This window comes from Homalodisca vitripennis, chromosome 2, assembly GCF_021130785.1.
Source record: "Homalodisca vitripennis isolate AUS2020 chromosome 2, UT_GWSS_2.1, whole genome shotgun sequence".
NCBI classification, from domain to species: domain Eukaryota; kingdom Metazoa; phylum Arthropoda; class Insecta; order Hemiptera; family Cicadellidae; genus Homalodisca; species Homalodisca vitripennis.
The window spans coordinates 191,166,770-191,182,972 of record NC_060208.1 but is presented as its reverse complement, the minus strand read 5'-3'; the positions used below and the strand labels follow the sequence as shown (position 1 = coordinate 191,182,972).

The 16,203-nt window shown below is 33.0% G+C and overlaps 1 protein-coding gene across 1 annotated transcript; it reads left to right on the top strand.

The window, feature by feature from the left end:
* Nucleotides 1–15,155: 15,155 nt before the first annotated feature.
* On the top strand, nt 15,156–15,677 carry LOC124355943. The gene has a single exon (XM_046807092.1). It carries the CDS (start codon nt 15,156–15,158, stop codon nt 15,675–15,677), a length of 522 nt encoding a protein of 173 aa, XP_046663048.1.
* The last annotated feature ends 526 nt before the right edge of the window (nt 15,678–16,203 follow it).

Genomic DNA, 16,203 nt, shown 5'->3' with positions numbered 1-16,203 from the left:
AATACACCATTAGGTACTTATTGATTTTTTAAACATTTCTTACTTATTGTTAACTGTTTCGTATACATGCTTTTCCTATAATAGAAATCAGTAACACTTTAATGTTTGTTTATATTATGACTAAACGCACAACGCCTACAATTCTGTTTATTCGGTATTTTAAACTTATGATGCAGTTTGATTAATTTAGGAATTTAAAATTAATTGAATATTGGCCATACTAATAAAATAAATATTTAAATATATTAACCCAAGAATATCTTACTAAAAATGTTTTAGGCTTATTAGAATATTGATATATTATGCAACATTGATATTAAATTTTTTGTGAAAGAAACAATAGTTTTTCTAAGTCATTTAGCGTGTTTCTGCTACAGATAACTGAGGTAAAGGCTTAACAGGGTTATCAACAAAGAACAGTTCCCTGAGGACGATCAATTCAGTGATAAATCGTTTGGTACTGTAACTGTTGTTCTTTATTGCAGTGCAAATCGTGTGTCGGTAATCTATCAGACGCCTGGTTTCTAACTCTAAATTTTCGCCAACTTGTATACAGATTGTCTTCTAAATCTTATTAGCAAAATCAGACAAGCAAATTATTCTTAAATTGGTTAATTTGCTTGTCATATTTTGCTGAATATTTCATATATTTTATATTTCAATTGCTTTAAACAGATGTGATTTTATAATAGCAATAAAATTTCATGTGGTTTTCAAATCTTAAAAAAAAATCAAAACCACACAAAATTCATATTCGCAACAAAAAACTATATTGTTTGTCTGCAATAATCTAAATTTACCATCTATAAAAATTATATTACCGGTTCATATTCCTGTATTACAGGTTTTTTATCTATACTAAATTTAAATCATAGTTTCGATGGCTTATTATTAGTATTTTTTGTAAATAATCTGAAGGTTTGGTTCGGTATAATTTTTCTCACTACTATAAATTAATTATAGTTCTACATGATTTATAGTTGCTTCTTAAAAATGGTGTGCCCAAACACTAAAACAAACACTGTGAACATCTTGGTATAATAATAAGACATGACAATAAAAGGAAATTTCTCAACTTCCACAAATAGATAGCTCAAGAACGTTTTAGATTTAAATATTCAGTTTAATATAGGTACAATCTAAAACTCGTTAGTAATTAAATTTTTTTATCATCATTCATATTAGGAGCTGCTGTAATATAAAAACTCGCAGAAAAACACATGCTACACACATAGAATAAGCAAGAGATTGTACAGTGACATGGTTGGTGCTTACTCAGTTTGCTCTCGGCATTCAGGTTTTTCTACGTACAACTTTTTTGTTGTGAAGTTTGCATTTTGAGATTTTTTCTCCATTCATTTGCTAGATCTTAATTTTGATTGATGTACGCATAACCTTTAGTCTTAAGGATTTTTGATATCCGAAAGAAGGCAGATCCTGCGGCTTTTGCACGCTTTTAGTAAGCTTTGACTGTTTATAAGCCACTTCTGGTTCAAGTGAATTATACTTACAACACCGATGAAGAGTTTTAAACCTCGTTACCATGATCAAGAAAAAAACCTGTCAAATTGTATGTTTATAGCCATTGTACACGTACACGTACTTTATTAATAAAGTGGTCTAACACTCGATAGATAGATTACTCGAGATAGATAGTAAAGATAGGTGGTATCTTTTCTTCGGCGTCAGTATTTTTTTGTATACAGTGTCAAAAACGTAAAACAAAACTTATCGTATCTTTAAAAGAACACTGGAAGTTTGCATAGTTGTTTATGCAAATACTAGAGATTTGGTCCTTATTAACTCAAGATTTTCCAAGATTTCTGAGGGATGTGAGATGTACAAAATGAAAGTTTTACTGTTGAGTTTTAATTTCGCCGGTATGGTATCAATAGATTATCCCCATGAAAGGTTCACTGTAGCTTGGGATTATAACTGCTAGTACAAGCAATATTGTCTTAAGCAATGCCGAAATGTTACGTAAATCTGACATACAAAGGATGTACAGTACATACATGTAGTGGCACCACTAATAACGAGGTAAAGGGGTGAAAAGGATTGGTCGATTAGTATTGCTAATTGCGGAGGTTGTCTGATGGAGTGGGGGGGGGGGGGGGGGCTCACATAATGTTTCAGGTATTTAAAACCTAAACACGTAGGAGTTTAGGTTTTAAAAACTTTCCTCGCCATACTGACTGTAGAGTTAAGACATGTGGTAGTATTATAGAAAATACCTAGAACTTTTCTTAAAGAAATTTTTCTTTACAAGTCCGTTGTGTTACATAATTTTAAACGCTTCCCTTATTTTTTAACCCACTTCTAAATGGAGGAAGTCGTACAATTGGACAGGTTTCTTTAGTTTATATTAATGTTCACTGAATCGTTCAGAAACTAATAAACCGATTTAGACTAAAAAGTTTTTCAAATTAAAGAGGGCTGCCCCACTGCCCAGATTAACCTTACGTTTGTTGTGGATTGCCATGTAACTGATGTCCCACTACCTACAAAACACGTATGTATCACTTTAAATGTTTTACATATAAAACCATATGGAAAGCTAGCAAAACATTTCGCGGATATGAGATTTATTAACTCTATAATAAGGAATATCCATGGAAACTAATGTTGAGTATGTATAAAAATATTGTTTGTATGATAATGTGTTTCCATGGGTACGAGTGTGTTTTTGTCAATTATTTTACTGTTTTCTTAACGTATTTAGTCGAGTTCCCTCATTTTCAAGCTTTCCGAAGAGTAAAGCCAGTTGCGTAATCTCCTTATATTTAAGTAAATTTACCCTATTAAGTAAGTCTTCTCGAACAAAAATCATAAGTGAGTAAACCACAAAACTTTACATGTTTCAGTAAACTAAAAGCAAGGTCACTTCCATTTTTCTGAAGATGGAGCTTAAATATTCAACACCGAAGCGATGGAAACATGGTAAGTAGAAGACTACCTTTTCAACACTTCAAGTTCGACTAAGTGCTACAGCTTTCTCACCTGAAGATCGAGAAAAGAATGTCTGCCGCTGCGGTTCCTAAAATGATTTTGGGGAGTGTTGAAATTACTTATTAATGTCTACTTGGACATGTTATACTTACACGATGTTTTAAAATTAGAATGAGAAGGGAAAATTAACTACCTAACCTAAGGCTATATTATTTCTATGTCAACAACGAAGAATAGGTTTCAGCATAACTAAACAAGCATTCTGAACAAATTATTTATGAAATCATATTTATATTTTGCATTATTATCATCATTGAGGCCATCTTTATACAGTTAGAGGGTGGTAGAGGCAGTGAGTTGACCTGTATAGTTTTTTATCCTGTCTTAACCTCAAACTATAATTATGAGTATATGTTCGATTTGTAAGGATCAAATTTCTGAAGATAACGAGTTTTATTTTTTCTCTATTGACAATTGCAAGTTACATTTCGAGTTGAGTTGGCTAATATTGCTGAAACTACTGGGAGCCGAATGACTGAAGAAATGCTTGGAAGTGTAACACCTGCACATCTGGCACAGATAACACCAAGGACGATTCTGAGCTAATATTCAAAATGCAATGTAAGGTTTTGATTGATATATCTCGTAGTTCTTGAAATATGCTCTAATAAGTTCCAGTTTCATAATATGAAGATTTGCAAATAAAATATTCCTACCAATAAAACATCCTAGACTTATATAGTTATGTATAGTAGATCTGTTAGGAATTAAAATTACTGTTTTTTTTTTTTTTTTTTTTTTTTTTTTTTTTTTTCAATATTTTGAAGTAAAATGAGTTTCTCTATAATTGGAGAGTGGAATAAGTACGTCATCGACTCTTCCGCCTCGTTTAATCTCCCTCCAGTGACCTACACAATGACGTCATCAATTCTGAGTAAGGCGCTTACGAAGCAAGTGGTGAAGATAAAGCTCCACTTATTACGTAATATGTGTGAGATGTGTATCACTTTGACTATCGGCTTTAGTGACATATATTAGCGTATTACATATTTATTTATCTTTATGCATCTTTAAGAGTTTAATAAAATACCTTGCTTATGACCATTAATATATTTGCTATGTACACGTAAAAACATTGAATAGTGATTTTTGGATTAATAAAAATTCTTCTACGTAGTTAATCATTTCACATTTGTTTCTTACTTTCAACTGTAATATTGTCATTAATCACGTACGTATAGATTTGAACTAATTTTTAGGCCAATATCTGTCTTTTGCGTCTCTCTTTGCATGAAAATAATTAGTTCAAGTTGTGTACAGAGGTATACCTTATATGTATCTACACAAACAAACAAGAAAATTACCTAGTATGTTCAGTTACAATCCTGAAACCTAGTTTTAGGTTTTAGTTTAGCGTTGTTATTATAGAATATATTAAATATGGACACATGATAAAAGTTTTAGTAAAATATAATTATAAAACAATTAGTTTTTAATCAAATAATGAACCATAATCCAATTACCAATAAATAGGGAAAGAACGTAAGCGATAATGAGTTCTTTTTTGTATCATGCAGTACCGCTATAGTTCTTGTAGATATCCTTGGATTTAAATATACAGGGTGTCCAAAAAGTCCCGGGTCAGTTAAATATTTTTCAAAATATTTAAAATAGAGCTACAAAACCTTACACAAAGTTACTAGACGTAAAAATCTATTTTATCACATATTCAGTGATCCGCTACTTCTTCAGCGGGAGCGGCCCGCCAGGAGTCAGAAGAAAATCTTAAATGTAAGCAAGCATAGGTTTGATATGCATATCAAAATAAAAGGTCTTTATTATTAGAGTACAGAGCCGCAAACCCGACCTCAAACGGATAACCGAGTCAAAAATGGCAGCCGTTCAAAGATGGCTAGAGTTTGGGTCCAAAAAGTCCCGGGTCGGTTAAATATTTTTTCAAAATATTTAAAATAGACCTAAAAAAACCTTACACAAAGTTACTGGACATAAAAATCTATTTTATCACATATTCAGTGATCCGCTACTTCCTCAGGGGGGCGGCCTGCTAGGAGTCAGAAGAAAAATCTTAAATGTTTTGGACACTCTGTATATCAAAGTATCTTAGCCAGTAAAGTTAAAACGTACTTCTGCCTCATTGCATTAAGGCCTAACAGGCCTTGTAGTTCAAGTGATCTCATTAAGTTTGTATCAATAGAAATATTAATTTTCGTAGATATATATTTGACAGTAAAATAAGTATTACTGATGGGTAATTCTTCAACTCTAACATTTTTAAGACTCATGATAGTTCCCTGTTTCAAACACTAATCCGTACACAATGTAGACACACACTTCAGAAAATCCCAGGGGTGTGGAGATAAAGCACACAATTTAATTTTTAGCTCCCACGTTCCACACACAGGCCATATTTCACAAGAGTAAAGCTCAGAAGAAATCTGTGGTACCTGAGCTTTAAGGGATGGCAAGCGTTGGGCAGTTTATTTCAGGACATAAATCTGCAACACTCTGCCCTACTTCACTAAGTAACGTGATAAATACGCACACATATGTTTGTACTGCCCACTTAAAACGGAACTTTCTCTCATAATAATAAAACTTCTATACTTGTACGTTACAAAATGCAAAATAATATATGATATATGATCCTGCGTTCATCATTTCGTGTTTGTTAAGGCTCAAAATCAGTTGTTTACAACTTTTAAATGTCCAACCCGAACCCCTATTTGGATGATTTGTCTGTCATCGATGTGTTAATTTATTAAATTGCTTAGTAATAAAGTTGTTTGCGTCAAAGATTTCATCCGATTTTATAGTAAAATACATTGGACATGTGTGTTTCACCGTTCACTAAAGTTTCGTTTGTATTCACAGTCTAAGGATAGATAACCTTTAATATTTTTCACAGTTTTTCTTGAAACTTTTCGATTAAAATCTTGATTTCTGACCTCATAATTGATATATATTTGTAGATTGACATAAAATTATCGTTCAAATTCGTTAAAATGTATTGCTTGAAAAGACTATGTCTAGGGAGAAAAAACTTCCACATCAATGATATTTTCGGATTTTTTCATTAAGAGTTTTATTTATTTCTTTCTATCCTTTCAGACTTAGTTTTTGTTGTTAGTTTAATTTCTCAGCTATTGAATGATTTTTTCATCATTAAATAGATTGAGCTCTTTTTTATCTTCCTTAAAAATTTGTGTTTAGTTCCCTTAATTTCTCAATATTATACATATTATCGTATCCGTCTATTTTATTCTCTTCAGCCCAATTCCGTAAATAATTTAGCTCCTTTTCATAAATATCTTTATTTTTGAGATGATTTTTTGATTTGTAATGTCTTGTATAGTGTTGCTTTGAAAATGTCTTTTTTTTACAGAAAGGGAATGTTATTTTACTTCCCTCCATTCTTCTATTTATAAAGGAAACATTTCTTAACTAAGAATCTGAAAAGTTTGTCTATTTAGTAATGTGATGCTTTATAATTTTATAAATTATAAAAATCGAACTTTAAATGTTTTAAACATTGCCATATCTTGTTGATTACATAATATAATTTATGATGGAAAATGAATGTCTAATTTATATTTTTCCTCTAATATCGTATTACAATATGAATTGCCCTTATCATTTTTACTGGCCAATGGCACAGTGTAGCGTGTACAAACGGTTATTGCAAGATAACCGGATGAAGAAAAATCGAGCGTGGCTGCTGCTTGGATGGGTGACCGCTGTCCTTGTAAGCAGCCCACCTGCCCGGCCGTTGGTTGGGTGGTTCGGAAGTCACCTTTAAGCCATTGGTCCCCAGATTAAGTGTTAGAGAGGATTCTGAAGCCCTAAAATTCGCCTGGTAAGATAAGAAATATTTAACCTTACCTGTTTTGTTTTTGTTTTTTAGCCTATACTTAAAATTTAAACAATCAAAATATCTCTAAGAAATATTAATAAACTCTCTACGTTCTGATGGAATGGGACTTGCAAGAAAATCAAATACTAAAAAAATTAAAAGGGAATGTAAAGATAAAGGCTTCATTTTGATTATATATTTAGTTTTAGTCAAATTAAATTAACCTATTATATGTCTGTTTGTTAAAGTTTAAATTTCTTATTAAATTTATAACATGTTTAAAATTATACAATGATAAAATACTACATTTAATGCATTACTCGTTTGTCTAGCTAGCTACTAGTGAAGTAATATTTAACAGTAAAGCTACATCTGCCGGTAATATGATCGTCACCGGTCGTAGATTTCCCTCGAGTAACAGAGCTCCTTGAGCGTGCTGTCCTTTAATTAAATTACTGAACTGATGCCATAGTATTGAATCAATTCTCGATCTCATATGAAAACTATGTCAGTTTACATTGCTCCTGATTTAATTTAAAATACAAAGCTGATTAAATATCACTGTTTTAATCAGCTGTTTGAATTTACAATTGATTTAAAAAAATCTGCGTAATATTCCCAATGTCTTTGATTGTGTATCAGCCTATGAGATAACGTTGCGTACACTGCATGTTGCCTATTGAGATTCCGTGGCTGTCGGCTATCTAGGAAGAAATAAAGGAAACAGCGATTATAAATTATAAATATACAAGGTGTGAGTTATAGTCCCACCAAATCTCATGGTGTGACGGTGCACCTATATCGTAATTCAGAGTTTCATCAGACAAATATGAAGCTTCATTCACAATTTTCAAGGTCCATAGGTCCAGGTAGTTTTTCAAAAATATCGTGTGCATAGACAGCCAGAAGTGAAATGTATACGGTCCCTTGAGTGATAGGCTTCGCTGAAGCTCAGCCAATTACAGAAAATATTTAACATGTAATATATTGAATACACTCCAACAATAATAACAAATACTCAATATTTTTGTAGTTACTGTATGTTACTCAATGTAGAGTTAGTTATTGATATTGAAAGAATATTCTATGTATACGGTTCCCTTGAGTGATAGGCTTCGCTGAAGCTCAGCCCAATTAACAGAAAACTATTTAACATGTAATATATTGAATACACTCCAACAATAATAAACAAATACTCAATATTTTGTAGTTACTGTATGTTACTCAATGTAGAGTTTAGTTATTGATATTGAAAGAATATTCTTTGTAAAGTTACGACCATTGAGATTACGTTTATAGCTTTGCAATTTCCTATCTAGTTATAACGTTGATAAAGATAGCACAATGGATTCATTCTAAAACATCTCATCCTATCAAAATTTATATTTTAAGCAACATAGATATTAATTGTGTAAAAAATATAATTTGGGATGTATCTGTATTTTTGATTACCTACTAAGGTTATTAAAATTGATTTACAAAAAATATTCATTTAAAGTTATTTAAATCATATGTCAACTTATAGATGGAATGTTACAGATGATTGCCTATTTCAATCACTCTTTTTGACGTACGGAACTCGTTTTCATCGTAATCTGGTGACGATATATTGGCAATCTCTGTGAACTACAGTAGAAGGCGGAAACACAGTTCAACACGCTGCTATATCAAGTGTGTTTAAATTGGCAATGAATTATTGTTGCCCCACTCGTTAAAAATTTATTTTACATCTCACAGAAAAGAAAAAAGGAGTAATGGGGGGGGGGTGGGGGGGGGGGGGGGTGGGGGGGGGGGGGGGTGGGGGGGGGGGGGGGTGGGGGGGGGGGGGGGTGGGGGGGGGGGGGGGTGGGGGGGGGGTTTAATTCGTTGGCAATTTCATTTCCAAAGTCCAAACAGATGTTGCATACAAACACAGGATCATGTTGATCAAGGTCCTCTCTGTTTTGTATACATTTTATATGATACAGTCTATCACACATGTCACATTCAACAGGTTGGGAGACTTCTTCGTCTTTGAAGTTAGTCCCACAACTGTAGCACAATCCATTTTTTGTTACAGGAAACAACTTTTTCCCCACAGACTTAGGCTTATGTGATACAGACGGTCCGTTATCAACATCAATTGACTTTTCAACTTTGACTTTCCCACATAATTGATCTTCATAATTTTTCTTCTTAACAGAAATCTTACTATGTTGTTTAGTAGAGTTTCCTTTCTGGGCTTTACTTAACTTCTTTTCTTCTCGTAGTCTTTTCCTTTCTGCCTTGGCTCTTTCTTCTTTTGCCTTTTTTCTTCCTTTTCTTCATAAATTATTTTCCATTTCTTCGAAGAAACAACGTAAGGTACTCTTTCTGTTTTTCTTTGGCCTTTTCTGGTTGGAGTTTCGGGCCACACGAGAACATCAGCCAAAGCTGGACCACTGCTTCCAGATGCTTGGGCAATGCCTTGTGAAGCATGTAGCGCAACACGTGAACCTTCACTTAACTTTTTCTCGGGTGTTGTATAGTTTATGGTCAAGTTTTACATTTACATTGTTGTACATTGTTTTCACATTTTGATTGTTGAAGATATGTGGTGTCATTTTTTAATGCATTGGCACTGACATCTGGTGCAGGTAAATTAATTTCAGGATCATAGTTTTGTTGTTTTTGTAACATCAGTTGTGTGGCATCTTTGACAATAGGCCTATCTGGCACACATACATCAGTGACAGTTTTTGGAGAGTGTGGATTTAGTTCCATGACAGCATGTGGCGAACCAAATTTTTGAGGTTGCTTATTTCTGGAAAACTCCTCCCACACTCGATATAGTGTGAAAAACAGTGGAGGTTCATTATTTTCCGACACAACTTTCTCTATATTGCGGAATTTTTCTATCATTTCGTCTCCTACAATCCCTTCGAATTGATCCAAGGTAACTACATCTTTACCGCTTAATGGTACAATTTTCATTTGGGTTTTACCAAGACACTTTGTATAGTCAATTGAGTTGCAGTTCCAAGGAAACAAGCCACAGGCTCTAAATCCGTTAGTAAGTGTTTGAGGCTTGACCTCGTCCACTACATGTTTCAGGATTGGTGCAACATTCTCCTTAGTTAAAGCGTCTGTCGGGTGGTTACTACGCCAATTAAACACTGCCTTTTTCCAGCCTGACTTGATTGGTCTAAATGCAGCAACATCTGCTGGCTGCATTATTCTGGTAGCGTTTGGGTATAGGGCTATCAGTATTATTTGCAACTCAGAACACAGTTGGCTTAGCTGATAGGAAAGATGGCTCTTATGCCCATCTACAAAAAGGATAACTGGCCGTGTGATATTGTTTTTTTCAAGGTGTGCATTAAAAACATTACCGATGTACTCATAAAAGACTTCGGATTTCATCCATCCAGTGTTCGAATGACCAATACCCCAAGAGTCTGGTACAGAATTTACAATTGTTGATGGTAATCTATGGTACGGATAGATTAACATCGGTGGAACAATTCGCCCACAAGCAGAAAAAGAAAACATCACAGTAATGGCGGCTTTTGAATTTCCCTTGTCAATTTCATAAACATTTTTTGATCCTGTGGGAGCTAAAACTTTAGAACCCTTTGGACACAGTAGGAAATTTGTCTCATCGCCATTAAAAACACGAGTCGGGTCTTTCAAAACGTCCACCGCATTTTCTTCTTTCAAAATGTCTTCTATAGTTTTAAACCAATTTTTAATATCGTTTTCGCTGACGCATGAGCTTGCAGAAGTTACTCCTTCGGGAGTCCTTAAGGATAGGTTAGGGTGCCTTTTTAAAAATGCTTGATACCAACCGAGGCCTGGAAGATTGTTTTTAAAAGGATTAGGTCTTTCATTTTGTATTAAGAATTCTTGAACGCTCAGTTGCAAATCTTCTTTCCGTCGTGGGAAACCTTTCCGACAGCAGTCATTGATCCATTTTTCAAGTGTATCCTCTTCTTCCTTCGTCAGTACAGGTGGAGGACCAAGTTGTGTTTTTGAAAACTTGTCACTAAGCCGAAACTGAATAGTTGACCGAGGAACACCATGCTTTTTTGCTGCAGCCTTTTTGGTCATTCCATTTCTAACATCTTGTAAAGCTGCCTCAAGAGAATCGGCTTTGTAAGAGAATTTAGGCATAATTTGAACTCCGTTGGTGATCTGAAAAGAAAAAAGTTATTTATTGGCATGCCAATATCTATACATTGACATAGTGCCAATCACTGCTAGGTTACAGTGATTGGCATGCCAACGAGAAATATATATGTGTGCCAATGACTGTTTCAAATTGAGTTGTTAAACAATAACAATATTCATAAAAAGCCCATTGTTTTTATACTTCGAAAGATGTTATTTTGGCTTAAAATAAACAATCTCTTAAATACATAGTCATTGGCACTCCCTGCCGATGACTATATTTCATAATTTTTAAACATACAGTCATTGGCACCCCCTTTGCAGGTTTGATTTTGAGGTTATTTAACTTAAAACCTATCAAAAATGGTTTCAACTCCTTCTACATTACAGCTATCATTGTCTTAGTTGCAAAGATTTATCTTATCAAAGGGAAAATAACATAGTACAGAGAAGCAACTCTAAAGGAATTCACAAGAAGATCAACAGAAAAAGCTTACCTATACTAAAAATAATTTTTCCAGACACCACGTGCAGTCTATCTGCAAACATCACAATACCAATTGGGGAGAACTGTTAAGAGTATCTCATGAACTATGTTGGCATTCAATGCTGCCAACCTAAATCTTGTAATGAACAAAATAATTACAAAGTGCCAATGACTGTACTAGTGCCAATGACTGTATGGTTTACCCTACGATCTCGAGCTTGTTGATGCATAAAGTGTTTTTCATTTTAGGCACGAACCAACATTATTCAGTACTTTCATAAATATACTGTACAGGGTTAATCTTACCGTAAATGATCTCATCCACGAAGAAGTACTGGTTTGAATTGTAAATTACTACAGACTCACCCAACTGTATTGTAAACTAGTTGGAAGTTGAGACATTCGCTAATGTTTGCAGGGTGATTAAACTAACGGCTTTCGTAACTATATTTGCACTGCAAGTATTATGATTTATTCATTTATTCTAGTCATTCCTTTCCTTCTAAGTTTTAAAAAGTAATTTAAAATATGATCATGCTGTCGTAAAACAATGTTTTCACAGAACAGTTGATTACATATTCCCAAATTTAGAGACCAAGATTGGACTTTTAACTGCATTAAAGACCAGTGGGGTGTATCTCGGAGGAATTTTCGAAATAAAAATCGTCTTATGTTTATCCAAGGGACCCTAAGATTGTCCAAGTAAATATTCAGTAAAATCGATTAAATAGTTTATGCGTTAAACCAAAACAAACAAACAGAGTCACTTTCGCATTAGGATTATTCTTATTTAAAAACGTAATAATTTACAAACAGTTCTAGTAAAATGACTGATGTAACCAAACACGACGTTGTTGTGTCAAGTAACATTATAAAGTAGTGGTTATTGGAAACGAGTGATTGACAGTAACTGTAAAGTAAATTATCTTGCTAGTAATATCTTGTCAGAAAGAAGACAAACTGCAGCTTGGCTGGTCTCCTCAGTAAGGGTTGAAAAATGATGGGGCGGGAAACGAATGTCACAGCGAGATATAGTCTTGAATAACGCCTTTATTGTAATGTATAAGAAAGGCTTCAAACACTTTAGTATTATATTCGTAATTAATTTTTAGAAAATTCTATTTCAATCAAACATACCCTTAGGTATATGTAATCCAAGACCAGATATGTTTTATTATTTATTATTTCTTTGTCCTTTGTGTGTATACATCATAGCTAGATCTAAATTAGATTGTGCGTAAAATATATAATATTGATACTTTCAATTTTTGATTCTCTTAAACAAACATTGACAATATTATACTTTAAGTGAAACGATAAGTTCAAAGTTATTATGTAAGATTTTGATTTTGTATCTCACTAAACTTTCTAGAACGCTGTTAATATTCAGTGATACGAAGTAATGTTATTATTGAATACATTTCCACTCAGCGGTTTTAAGAATTACACCTTAAAATAATCTCAGTTTGCTTATTTTGAAAAAATAAAAATAAATAGTGATTCACAGATAAAAGTAAAATATAGGCTTGGCACAATTAAGGTTTTCTAATGATAAATTTCCAAATGTTAATCATATTCATTATCAGAATTATACTTTACTATAATGTCTATCAAAAATCTATATTTTTGTACAAATCCAAGAGAATCATTTATGGACTGAGTGACAAAGACAGAGAAAACGAACAGGCAACGCCGATCTCTTTAAGAATGATAGTCTAAGATATTGTGTTATTTTCTGAGTTTGTATTTCTGATGGGGTGGTTTGTAGCGAAGACGTCATTAAGACTTCTCTACCAACACAGTTGACTACATTAGTTATAATATAAAGAAACTAATATATTATAACTAATATATTAGTTATAATATATTAACTATAATAGATTATAGCTAATTTAGATATATAGTTAGAGGATTAGGCTGCAACTATATACGAGAGTTGGGTGCATAGAAGACTGTGTGTTTCTATATGTGAATTAAATAAATTTTTTGACATTACGTATATGTAAACATGAATGAAGATTTACGTGTATTCCTTTTTATGGTATTATAAAAGAATACTTGATAATTGGATAAATATTACCCTTGTTTACAAAGAGCAGGGATACCTATCCTAGAAAACAATTTCAACTCATACTGCAATAAGGTGAAGAATAAAAGATGAGTGAGAAGTAATAGTTAAAGGACGGTGCTAAAATTGATTACCTAACAACCTTACTTGGTGTATCCTCTCTAAGTCACCAGAGACGGGAAGCTATAATTTCCGGATTTTACCTCAAGACGTTAATTTAAAATTAATTTGTTTTAAGGCGCTTATACCACACGGGTATAATTATACTGATAATTCCTGTTTACAGAAACTATCTTTCGAATTGTTCTACTGTTTTATGTTGTAGGTTTTTACCAATTCAAACTGCTTTGACAAAACAACAGTCATGTGTACTGTAGTTGCTTTGCCTGAAAACGTAGCTTTAAATATATAACATGACATATACATAAATTATGTACCAAAGTGTGTATAATATCACGAAACTATTACATCAATACTAATAACTGCAAGGATTTTAAATAATGTTAATTTAATTTGTAACAACTGATTCTTTGAAATTAAATAGCAAAATTCAACTACTGTACGAGATGTATTGTTAGTACTTAAAGTGTAGGAATCTCGTGTAGACTGTGATGGAAAACCTAGACAAATTATAGAAGAGCGGTAAGTCGGGTTCCAAAACGTCAAATTTAGAAACAAATTTATAAACACCAGATATACTATAGATGTTTTACGTTTAGTACACACGTAGATTCAATAGATGAAGAACGAGCATCATAAGTACAGTCAAATAGGATAGTTAACTGAGCCTGTTATTATTTTCTAATTATTTTAAGAAAAATAAGTTTTTTCGTTTGAAAAGAAGAAAATCATAAGTATTATAAGTATTACAAAGAGAGAGAATATTTAAACTATATTGTTGGCAACAAGCTACACAGATGTCACTATAACTTGGAGTGTTGAAGCATTAACCAGTAATCTACATATTTGCAAATCACAGGAGCAACCCCCAATTTGCAAGTCATATTGTGTTCCCTCCCGAACATCTTCATCCCCAAGCATTATTGTAACTGTTCAAGTGTGGTGGACGCATATTTATCTCTAAAGTAAATCATTGCTATTTCAGGTTTCCTCTATAATTTTATTTAAATGTTATTATTTAGGTGTAAGAACTAACTAATAATTAAACTATTATAAAATATTTCTCCTTTAACATATCGACGTATCTCAATTGTGTAAAATAGTGTTCACTTAGTATCAAAAATATTGTTAATCAAGACAATAAATTATTTTAAAATTGTCACATTACCGTTATATAAATACACTGTTTATCAATGTTTATAGAGATTTATTTAATAACTGCAAATATTTTAATTTAGGCCTTCTTGATATAGAAACTACAAAAGTAACAGGCAAAAATATGAAACTATGTAATAAACATGAAATTATTACAATACACTATCGCCCCAACAATAATCATCATTACGTCCCACGTTAACCAAAATAATATGTTTTCATAACCAGAAGAATTGTCTCACCAAAATACTTTGTTTAATTCTATATACACATTTATTATTATTTTTAAGTTTTAAGGTAGTATAAATTTGGTATTAATGTTAGTATGTAAGAAAAGTATACTTTATCTGAATATTAATTTTTCGTCGACTTTGAACATGGAAAGTCAAGTTTTAAAGATAACCAAAAAAGCCAATGCTACTCTTGGTTTCATAATTCGAGTCTCTAGAGATGGGTTTTCTCCTTGGGCTTTGAGGAAATTGTATGTGCACCTGATGCGGCCATTGTTGGAATATTGTTCTCCCGTGTGGTCCCCTTACTCCTCTGGACTCATCAGCCTTATTGAAAGTGTACAAGTACGTTTCTTGCGTCTTATTGGACTGCGTCCAGGCTATGCGTATTGGGAAGTGCCCATCGAGGAACTCCGACAGCAGCTTCTTCTTCCTACCTTGAGGTCCAGACGGCTGGTTGCTGACATCGTCTTCCTTCGTGGAGTTCTTACTGCGGAGATCGATTCAACAGAGTTATTGAGTAGAGTCATCCTTCGTTGTTCTCGCCCCGTCACGCTCGAGGGACTTGTTCGAGAGGTGGCATCGCTCGACGCAGTACGCCTTCAACAGTACACTGCCAAGATTACACCGTTTGGGGAACAGTCTCCCACGTGGTTTGGATGTTTTTAGACTGAAATTGCCTGCCTTTAAAAGGGAATTGTTCAAACTGTATTTTTATTGTTATTCCTTGTGCATTTTTGCAGCTCCTTTTTTATTTTTGTTGTTGATTCTGTCAGCTTGGAATGTAGATTGTGGTGAGGGGGTTCTGATATTTAATGGTTTGTAATTGTTGCTGTTTTAATCACTCATTAAAAAACTTGTTTGATCTTTTCCTTTTATATGAATGCCAATAGTTATATCTATTCCATTATATCGTATTGTCGTAAATATTTGCATGGTCTTATGTTTAGCATGGATTTCCACTTAATTTATTGTTATTAACCTGGGTTTGTTTGAAAGTTTGTTTGTAATTTTGGTTATCTTTGCATATTATTTGTACTATAAACGATTTATATTTATTTATACTATCATTGCATGTTACAATCGCTTGTTACATTTTTGTCATTCTATTGTACATATTCGCCATATACTTTATTGTAATTACTATTTTTAAAGGTGTTGACCGTTGAATAAATAAATAAAATAAAACAAAGTA